Raw genomic sequence first — 11899 nt, 5'->3', positions numbered from 1 at the left:
AAAAACGGAATCCGTAAAGAAAGCCCAACACGACAAAATTGTAAAATGTTGCAGGCTCGGTTTGATTGAGCCTGTTCATGGACGGTACTGGAAACTGCAAGTTACCGTCCACGCCCCCTAGCACCGGCTTAAGCAGAGTTCAACATTCAAACACAAAAAATGGTGAAATTTTGAATTTAGAAACATCCGCAGATGTGTTCATACGGCGGTTATCATGGAACCTTCAATGTGACACAGTTACTGTAGTGTCATTCCATGAAAAGCGGCGTATGGCCCCCAAGTAAAAAAATGCGTGCCCTAAACGAGAAAACAATGGGCAGAACTAAATAATTTAAAAATGGAATTCTGAAAGGGGATCTGAGGTTATGAAGCCTGCATATCACAGACAAGACGTCAAAAGACGAATTTAAAAAGCAGGTAACATATCCTAAGGGTGATTATACAGTATTCCACCCAAGTTGAAAAAGTCCAAATACAAGAAACTTAAAATACCATCTAAAATGTATACACAGCAATAATGTCGTGCTGAACGATCTTCAAGGATCGAAAATATAAAAAATATAACACCATTGATTAAATGTGCGGAGAGACTGTTAACAGCCGCCACATGGCACAAATAACACGGATGTGACACTAAAATAGAGAAAAACGGAATCCCTAAAGAAAGCCCAACACGGCAAAATTGTAAAATGTTGCAGGCTCGGTTTGATCAATTTGCTATTTTTTAAAGATCGTGTATGGAAGTCTGACATGGATGCAAAAGATATCAAGCAACACAAGTTTCAGAGGATTGTGCCTTTAGAAAGACCTACTGCTCTTGAAATGCTTTCAAGATTCTTGAAATGTGCATTTAAGCATATGTTGTAATAGTTGTAGAGTGATATCCTAAAATATGGTAAGACAAGGATAACGAGCATATTATACCCCCACAAACAAAGTTTGGTTTTTTTTTGTTTTTTTTTTTTGGGGGAAGGGAGGGTAGAAAGGAGTTTGATTACCCCCCCCCCTTCCCCCGGTCTCCTGTCCCCTTCCCCTTTGTGGGCCTATTATTATTTTCTTTGAATTCCTAATCAGTTACAAATTATTTATCATTTAATGATTAACGTGTCGTTGCCCTGTCCTTTTTATGTTTGGGGTCCGCCTGGGCTCCTTGCCATTGGTTCTTGTTGCTGGGTCATATGGGGGTTGCGTTCATTGAACGCCGCCTTTCCTTGTTGATCTTGTTTATCATATTTCAGCTTGTCAGTCGGTCGGCCGGTCCGTAGGTCGGTCAAAATTATGGTTTCTAGACAATGACTAGAGTTTGGAATTAGGTATTGTAATCACACTTGATATATAACAACCTTATGTGAAATATGATATACAAGATCAACAAGGAAAGGCGGCATCAATGAACGCAACCCCCATATGACCCAGCAACAAGAACCAATGGCAAGGAGCCCAGGTGGACCCCAAACAAAAACAGGACAGGGCAAAGACTGAGCACGGACAGGTTAATAGTTAATAATTGATAAATAATTTGTAACTGATTAGGAATTCAAAGACCCCGACAGGTATTGCATTTGAACTTATATTTAGTATTGAAACACGCTTTGTAAGGCGTGAAAAAAACTCTGTTTACATTAAGACAATTAGCGAAAAAGATGAAGGAGAACATCAATTATAGAAGGTCTTATAATACTGCACCTTTGTTACCGTAATTTTCATTGAATACTCGTCATGTTTACATTTTTCCAATACACGGCCTTTTCTCCAATATACACGGCTTGCGTTCATTGAACGCCGCCTTTCCTTGTTGATCTTGTTTTTCATATTTTTTTCCCTTCAAAAACCCCCGACGGACCCCAAATTTTGATTGGTCGTCACCACTAGATACTACAAACAATATGGCGGCGCATAAAATCGCCTTTTAACCCCGATAGAAAAGTTTACAGCGAGAATTTCTACTATGACGGATTATTGATCAATAATCTTTTTTTATGAAAATAAATGCATGTGAACAACTATGCTTTGTGTCTCAGCTTTTTTATTCAAAGAAACGAACTAAAGTTTATTCTTGTTGACCAAGTGCTTGTTTGATTGAGCTTACACAGTGTAGGCAATCTTTGTCAAATTTTACAGGTATCCAAAAAAGGGTTTTTTTTAAAATGAAGGTAGTTTGCCATCAACATGATTTTTTATATCCTGTTTGTGTGTCGTTTTCCATTCTGTTAGCCCTTTTATTGCTCAATTTCACTTTTATGTAGCTACATATTTATATTAAAATCCAGTATCAAATGCCAGTGTTGGCCTGATACAATATTGACACTGAAGTCCGTCAACAAATTGTACAAAATTAGTAACCACCATCTCCAGGAATGGAGTAATGACAAGGTGGAAATGCCTGAGAATGAAGTATGTTATGCATTTGATGCTAAATAAATTACAAAACATTCCTTGTTATTAAGAATTTTTTTTTTATTATGGATTGACAAAATGTTGAACAATATTGTTATAAGATCATAGTTTATGTAGATATTCTTCAATAGAAAGTGATATAATAACACATATATCTAAATAAAAGTGACCAGGGACATAGCTATGTTTTACGAATTTATGTGTATGTATACAAAATTGTAGAAAACAATGGGGATTACTGTCACAAACTTATTTTAGAATTTAATTTCACTTACTAATTAAAATTGACTTAATACACATATACTGTACAGTTTATTGTAAACAAACCAAATATTATTATAACAGAGAGAAAATCAATAAGTAAAGGTTCAATACTAAATGTACTTAACTTGTTTGATACAACAGAAATATCTTGCAAGCATGAACATTATTAAATACAAATAAGATAAACTTAGTAATGACGCAAAATATAATATTCTTTTAAAACATACATGTACATGAAATTCAACTGCTCACTGTAATAAAAAAAACAAATCTTTTTTTATTGACTGTGATACAGTAATACAAACTAAAGTTACAATTTATTAATGCTGGGATTTGAACCCGCACCTGTATAGTTGATAGACCAGCGCGCTACCAATACACTACACATCTCGCTGTAAGAAGTATGGCCAATAAGTATTACAATACTATCCAAACACACGTGAGTTACCTTTTCTAAAGTGCACTGATCCATGCTATGTTTACAACGGTTCCGAAATAAATAAACTTCAACAGTTATTTTACTTCACACTTTGAATATTTACTTTGTAGTATCTACCGACAAAGGATATATGAAACGCATTTTGCAAATCTTTTATAAAAATATAAACCGTATTAAAATTGAAATGGATTTATTAAAGCCACTAGAGAAAAGCTTTGTTTGTTTTGATAAGCATAACATATCCAATGATCCAAACACAGGGCAGTTAAAACACCAAAAGATTAACAACGTACAATGGAGTGTTACAAACGAACAACTACGGATGTCCGGCAATTCCGAACATTATGCAACTATTCAAGACAGAAGCGGTAAAAAAACGCTTTTTACACCAAACCCTGAATATGATAACGCTACGCCTGGTAAACGTGAAAGTACCTCGGATTTATATGTGTCTTTTAATACCGGTGATCGACTCCCTACAAGCCCAAATAGAGAAAGAACCGCTGGTTATTCGTATGCTACAAATGGTGAGATACACTTTTTGAGCGATTCAAACAACGAAAATCATCATAGCGAGCAAATCCAACAACTTGAACATAATGATAATGATGAGAAAAAACATGATGGTAATATGTCTAAATGTCAAAGTAAGGGTACTGATGACTCAGCTGACGCTTACCTTGAATCGAACCCTCGGCGGATTGGAGATAGTGGTGATGATACTAATCATAGCGATATAAGGATAAGTTGGCTTGATGAAACACATGAGTATCACCAACCTGACAATGGACTTGGGGCAACATTGACGAGTACATATGGTGTGGGCAGGGTACGTGTTCTTAATTTATGTAGATTTAAGTAGTTTTACCCGCACTTCACTGACTTACCATCCTTCAATTATGACGAAATCGTTTATTATTATAGTGAATGTTTTTCAATGAGTACTGGATGAATAACAAACAGTGCTGACTTTGATCAGACGTCACGAATGCGTCGGCTGATCTTGGTCTACACTGGCTGCATGGGTTGAATCGGTGTCTCTACCAGACACAGGGTTAAAAAAAAAAGAGAAGCAGTTAGGTAGGGGCTCAACTTGTTACTATATATTTGTTATCTTTACTTAATAGACACTTTCTTATAAACTGTTTAGATTTATATATATATTTTTTCAAGACGTGTGTACCATTTCATGTAAGTCACGACTTGTACGCAAAACATCAGATCAATTCTTTCCATCCGTTTGCCCAGAATAATTATCTTAATTGTGCAAGCATTTCTATTTTTATTCTTTAAGACTCTTTGACAGTAGAACTCCTTTGAAAAATTGTAATGTATGATCCACCTTGATATTGCAGGTGCCTTCAAATAAAATAGTGACAGAACCAAATAAAAAGAAGAAGAAAATATGTAGTAAATGCAGAATAATTACTGGTGTAATTCTGGTTGTATTAGTTGCCGCTGCCATTGCCTCTATTGTCGCAGTTCTAATGATTGGTAATTTAAAAGGTATTTTTAAACACGTACCATTCATCAACTTAATATTAATTGCAATACAAATACAACCAGATACATTCTAAACTTTAAATAAATGCAACCATAGATGTACCTTATAAATTAATATACTATATACACCCCTTATTTAAATCGTTCTTAATACGTATTACTTATTTACTATTTATATTTCACCTACCTTTACTTCCTTTTGTCGTTTTTAAGGTATATGTTATTGACATATTCGGATGAAATGGCATCATTTTCAAATTAACATGTTACACATTATGACCAGGCTTAATCAAACCAAGCCTGAAAGAATGTTAATTTCACGGTGCTAGCCGACATTCAAGATTAACTTTTATTTTTTACTTAAGATTTTCATATTCCTTTAGAGACTGTGCATAGGAATACCTTCAATAATATCTCCATATGTATTCAAATGCTTTTCAAGTAATTTCCCGTCTGCATTTTTACATTTCATAAACCATTTTTTTTTCAGTATACATGTACATGTTCATGTATTATATGTTGTATTTGTATATGTAATATGGTGATGAACCATGTAATAAAATTTCGTCGTATTCTGATCTGTCCATTGGTAGATACTCGTAGACTTGCTATTTATTGACAATTTGAAATTATTGTAAACTTGTTATAATAAGAAAAGAGATAACTAGCATCGTTTCGCTATTTAGCTAAATTTGCATTTTTTTTCTTCAATGCACTGCATTTTTTATGTATTTTTTATGTATTGACGTTGTCATTGACTTGCTCCTGGTTTTTTTGTGATATGAAATACATTTATATGTTGATATAATTATAATAATTATACTAATCAAGTATTCATATAAACGAACTTTGAGAAAATATAAAACTGTTCAAAATAATTTTCATTATTTATACAGTACTACCGCCTCACCTATATTTTCTGACTCGATAACAAGTTTAATATTTTGAAATTAATGTGAACTATATCTTCGCGTTTTAGAACAAACCGATTCAAACCATCTCATATGCCACAGAAAAAGAAAATTTGATCTTTATTTTTAATTTTGCTTTCATTTTTGATCCTTGAAGATCGTTCAGCACGATATTATTGTTGTGCTTGTTGTAATTAAGTTCTTTCTATTTGGCTATTTTCTTGCTGGGTGGTTCCAGTATTATTTCCTTCAATACTGTTAAATCACCCTTAGGATATGCGGCCTGCTTTTTAAAGTTGTCTTTTGATCCCCTTTAAAAATGCCATTTTATTTAGTTCTGCCTATTGTTATCTCGTTTAGGGCACACGCATTTTAACTTGGGGACCATATGCCGCTTTTCTTGGAATGGCACTTACGTGCCACATTGAAGGTTCCATGATAACCGCCATATGAACACATCTGCGGATGTGTCAAAATTCAAAATTTTACCAGTTCATGTTAAATGTTGAATTCTGCTTTAGCCGGTGCTAAGGGGTGTAGACGGTAACTTGCACTTTCCTATACCGTTCTAGAACAGGCTAAATCAAACCAAGCCTGCAACATTTTCAATTTTGTCGTGTTGTACTTTCTTTAGGGAATCTGTTTGTCTGTATTTTATATTTGTATACCATAAAAGTAGACAACGAAAATGAATTATCGTAATCATTTGAAATAAAAAATATCTTATTTTTCGTACATTGCAGAGGACGACAACGTGTGTGACTACAAACATGGATGTCAGACAAAGTGTCAAAAATACCCAAATTTGTCCAACGGCCATATCAATGTTTCTGAAGAGATGTTACCACAAGTGGCTGTTAAGATAACATGTAATAAAGGTTTTGAAGTAAAAGAAATGGATACGGCAATTTGTCTAGAAACGGGATCTTGGAATGAAGTAATTACATGTGAGCCAATTGACTGTGGGATTTATCAGCCACCTAACCATATTCATACTCAACAGTCCGTAAATGAAACAACAGTAGGGTCATCAATTAATCTTAAATGTGGGCCTGGTTTCCATTTTACAACATCTAGTGATAGTTCCGTAATGTGTAACGAGAATGGCGTGTGGGTCGGAAATCCAAAATGTGAAAATTTAGGTAAGATATTGCAACTTTAGTCTAAAATGGTTGTTCACTCTTGTTACATAATGATTTCTTTTTGTGTCGCCTTTACGGAGTAGTGGCGACATATAGGGATCACTTCTCCGTCGTCTGTCAGTCCGTCTGTCCGTCCGTCACAAAACATGTTCGGACTACTCCTCTTAAACTACTGGTGCACTTTCATCCAAACTTTACAGGAATGATCAGTACTAAGTCTAGTTGTACATATTGTCAGCATTTTTCAGTTCAATGCTTTTTGTAAGATTTATGGCCCTTTAATAATTTTAATTTTTAAAGTTTGTTTCTCTTATACCACTAATGCAATTTCAATGAAATTTACAGGATTGATCTCTAGCTCAAGTCCTTGCACATATTGCACGGGTTTTCCGGTTGAATGATTTTTGGCCGAGTTATGGCCCTTTGGTAAAAAGGTGTTATTTTTTGTGTGTTGCAAGATACACAAAAGCTTGTCCGGACTACTCCTCATAAACTACTGGTGCAATTTTATCCCAACTTTACAGGAATGATCAGTAGTTCTAGTTGTGCACTGTCTGTATGTCTGTCCGTCAGTCACAAAACTTGTCCCCACAGCTACTGGGGCAATTTCATCCTAACTTTACAGGAATTTATGTCGCCACTACTCCGATCACTTCTCCATCTGTTACAAAACTTGTCCCTACATGAAATTAGCCATCATGAGGCGACACATGTGATCACTGATCGCTCTTGTATAGTTTTTGTTAAATGTGATTTATATTTGCTGCAAAGTCTTTTAACAGACCCAAGCAAACAAGACATGTATTATTCTCAACCTTTTCCGTTTTGGTCGACGTTCAATTTCTCCTCGTTTGGTTATTTTTACTACAGAATGTACTATTTTCTTCTTTGTATTTGTACTGATTGTATGTTTCAGTTGATTTATCTGTAGACACCGATACTTTCCTCATCGGTGGGATGGCAACCCTGTCGTGTGAATTCAGAAAAATACCAAACTGGAGGAATATAAAGTTCAAACGCATTAACACAAAAGATGAATCCGTAATTGCCTCTATTGTCAATAATGTAGACTCGTACATAGTGACTAAAGACAATGATAGAATTATTATCATTGAAAAAACATTTACGCATGAATCGGGTACATTTAAAGTGATGATTGAGACCGTCAAATGCTCCGATGCTTTCGAACAACCTGGTGAAATAAACATAACCTGTGATATTGAAACAAGTGATACCGTGAACACATTTCGTGATGTGAAAATTGTTCGAATACAAGGTAATATGTTTTACAGAACTTCTTTTAATCTTATGAAACATAATTAAGTACTAAAGTTAGTGCATAATTGTCCTACATGTAACATGTTTGTTAGTAACAAATCTTCAAGAAAACTTTAGCCTATTTTTAGTTATTTATAATCTTCCTTCTTAATTGAAAAAAAAATATCTGCTTTATTGTATACAATGTAAAATTATACATTTATTAAACACATTAAGCGTGGTTAGGGTTAAAGAGACTTCACTGAGGATTTTTTGACATGACGAGACTGGAAACAATTTATTCGAGATAAATATTCTATTTGTTGTAGGTCTTGACCAGCAACTTGTATGCCAAGTTTCAGATCTTTCGCTTATTTCATTTTATCATTATAATTATTCAAATGTGAATAAACAATTGAAAATTTTAGAGTCGCAGTTGATCTTTTTTAAGAAATCTTATTCGTTTAGGCATTCACACCTCAGTGCAGTTCCTTTAGTAAAAAAGTCGCATGTTCCTTTAAAATAATAATTTTCTTGGAGTGTCTATTCCTTAGGCAAAACGGTTAAGCCGGAGCTTTTTGTGCCAGCCCATGTTGTCGAAGGAGATATCAAGTCCACACTTTTTCATTGTGAAATGTTGTTTCCGGAACCGAACGGTCACGTGACCGTTGACACTGACTATAACGGTTCCTTTACAGCTCTGCTGTCTTCTCCAAACATTAGGTAATCAATAATCATTAATATTGATCAATCGGTAATAAAACTAATCAGACATGAATACTTATCCACATTTGTACAGAATTTTTTGAATCACAATTTATTCATTTATTTTTATTCTAAATATTTGCTTTAATTGTGATAATTGTCAATTACTTCCGGGAACTGCAAATCCAATCATTCTAGTAGTGTTCGTTACAAAATTAATATTTTTGTGCCTTCCCCATCTTTTTCTGTATGAAATCATTACCACAAATCAAAATGATTAATATCCCATCAATCATGTCAATTATGAACTATTAAGAATTTGTCTTATTAATTTTTTTTTTCCAAGTGAGTTGCCGCCTTATTTTTGGCCCTCTTCAAACAGTGTAAGTGATACAAATGCGGCGTGGATTGATGACATAAGCTTTGTCTTGAAAAACTGCTGGTATAGGATGGAATTGCAATTTGGCCTGAAGGATGTTTCAATGGAATGGCACAGGAAACATATTAGATGCACTGCAAAACCATCAGAAGAAGCATATGACCAAACAGTGTTCACATCTGATAGTGGCGTCGTAAAAGTTATACAAAGTGACTATTAATATGTATACTATTGACTTTTTATGCTCCCCGAATATATAGTCGTCGGGTTGTCCGTCCGTCCGTACGTACGTACCGAATTCGTGTCCGGCCCATAACTTTGTTATTTGAAGTTGGATTTTAAAATTATTTCACAGAAATGATCACCATATTAAGACGACGTGTCTTGCGCAACATTTGGGTCGCTACCTTGAAGGTCAAGGTCACAGCATGACCTTGCAGCAAAATCGTGTCCGGTCCATAACTTCATTATTTGAAGTCGGATTTTAAAAATATTTAACAGAAATGATCACCATATTGAGACGACGTGTCGCGCGCAACATTTGGATCGCTACCTTGAAGGTCAAGGTCACAGCACGACCTTGCAGCAAAATCGTGTCCGGTCCATAACTTCATTATTTGAAGTCGGATTTTAAAAATATTTCACAGAAATGATCACCATATTGAGTCGACGTGTCGCGCGCAACATTTGGATCGCTACCTTGAAGGTCAAGGTCACAGCATGACCTTGCAGCAAAATCGTGTCCGGTCCATATCTTTGTTATTTGAAGTTGGATTTTAATAATATTTCACAGAAATGATCACCATATTGAGACGACGTGTCGCGCGCAACATTTGGGTCGCTACCTTGAAGGTCAAGGTCACAGCATGACCTTGCAGCAAAATCGTGTCCGGTCCATAACTTTGTTATTTGAAGTAGGATTTAAAAAATATTCCACAGAAATGATCACCATATTGAGACGATTTGTCGTGCGCAACATGTGGGTCGCTTCTATGACGGTCAAGGTCACAGCATGACCTTGCAGCAAAATCGTGTCCGGCCCATAAAATTCGCTAGTTGAAGTTGGATTTAAAAAATATTTCACAGAAATGATCATCATATTAATATGACGTGTCATGCACAACATTTAAGTCGCTACCTTGAAGGTCAAGGTCACAGCATGACCTTGCAGCAAAATCGTGTCCGGCCCATAACTTCCTTATTTGAAGTCAGATTTTTAAACTATTTCACAGAAATGATCATCATATTAAAATGGCGTGTTGTGCGCAACATTTTGCTTGCTACCTTGAAGGTCAAGGTCACAGCACGACCTTGCAGCAAAATCGTGTCCGGTCCATAACTTCATTATTTGAAGTCGGATTTTAAAAATATTTCACAGAAATGATAACCATATTGAGACGACGTGTCGCGCGCAACATTTGGATCGCTACCTTGAAGGTCAAGGTCACAGCACGACCTTGCAGCAAAATCGTGTCCGGTCCCTAACTTCATTATTTGAAGTCGGATTTTAAAAATATTTCACAGAAATGATCACCATATTGAGACAACGTGTCGCGCGCAACATTTGGATCGCTACCTTGAAGGTCAAGGTCACAGCATGACCTTGCAGCAAAATCGTGTCCGGTCCATATCTTTGTTATTTGAAGTTGGATTTTAATAATATTTCACAGAAATGATCACCATATTGAGACGACATGTCGCGCGCAACATTTGGGTCGTTACCTTGAAGGTCAAGGTCACAGCACGACATTGCAGCAAAATCGTGTCCGGTCCATAACTTCATTATTTGAAGTCGGATTTAAAAAATATTCCACAGAAATGATCACCATATTGAGACGATTTGTCGTGCGCAACATGTGGGTCGCTTCTATGAAGGTCAAGGTCACAGCATGACCTTGCAGCAAAATCGTGTCCGGCCCATAACTTCGCTAGTTGAAGTTGGATTTAAAAAATATTTCACAGAAATGATCATCATATTAAGATGACGTGTCATGCGCAACATGTGGCTCGCTACCTTGAAGGTCAAGGTCACAGCATGACCTTGCAGCAAAATCGTGTCCGGCACATAACTTCATAATTTGAAGACGGATTTTACAACTATTTCACAGAAATGATCACCACAATGAGACATTGTGTCGCGCGCAACATTTGGGTCGCTACTTTGAAGGTCAAGGTCACGGTATGACCTTGCAGCAAAATCGTGTCAGGCCCATAACTTTGTTACTGGAAGTCGGATTTAACAACTATTTCACAGATATGATCACCATATTGAATCGACGTGTCACATGCAACATTTGGGTCACTACCTTGAAGGTCAAGGTCACAGCATGACCTTGCAGCAAAATAATGTCAGGCGCATAACTTCGTTATTTGAAGTCGGATTTTACAACTTTTTCACAAAAATGATCTCATATTGAGACAATGTGTCGTGCACAATATTTTGGTTGTTTTTACACTTTGAACTTTGTCTGTGACATAACTTTGACACAACATGAGGCATACCTGCCTGTGTCCAAAACCTATTCCGGGGAGCATCACCCGGTTCAACCGGCTCTTGTTTAATTTATTTTTTACCTTCTTCTGCACATATTTAAAATTACAATGTATGTGTTAAAAATTTTCAAAGATGATAAGAAAGCTTTATTTGCTTATTCGAATAGTTCACTTTTTATTTAACAGAAAATTTGTACAAAGTTAAAAGTATGGCACTTTTGTTTTGGTACATTACTAACTTTACATATCTTGTACATCAGACACTTTTTCTTATTGCTGACTTCTTATTTTTTAGATACTTCATGCAATGGTAAAAGTCAGGTACGGTACCCGTATGACTGCGAACATTTCATCGTTTGTGATGACAAGAATCCCTTCAATTCAGTTTTGGAAGTGAGAGCATGTGACT

The 11899-nt window shown here is 35.7% G+C and overlaps 1 protein-coding gene across 1 annotated transcript; it reads left to right on the top strand.

Annotated features, from left to right (window-relative positions):
- Positions 1-3177: 3177 nt before the first annotated feature.
- LOC132722262 (uncharacterized) lies at positions 3178-11893 on the top strand (the record flags this gene model as incomplete). Its single annotated transcript, XM_060706732.1, has 7 exons — positions 3178-3929; positions 4456-4606; positions 6258-6656; positions 7573-7932; positions 8468-8636; positions 8965-9206; positions 11786-11893. Coding segments are annotated over exons 1-7 (2128 nt in total), but the record flags the coding sequence as incomplete, so codon positions are not given.
- Positions 11894-11899: the final 6 nt, after the last annotated feature.

This window comes from Ruditapes philippinarum, unplaced genomic scaffold (genome assembly GCF_026571515.1).
Source record: "Ruditapes philippinarum isolate M1 unplaced genomic scaffold, ASM2657151v2 ctg18557_1_1_1_1, whole genome shotgun sequence".
In the NCBI taxonomy this organism is placed as follows: domain Eukaryota; kingdom Metazoa; phylum Mollusca; class Bivalvia; order Venerida; family Veneridae; genus Ruditapes; species Ruditapes philippinarum.
The sequence above is the reverse complement of the archived record's forward strand: the minus strand, read 5'-3'. Positions and strand labels throughout refer to the sequence as shown.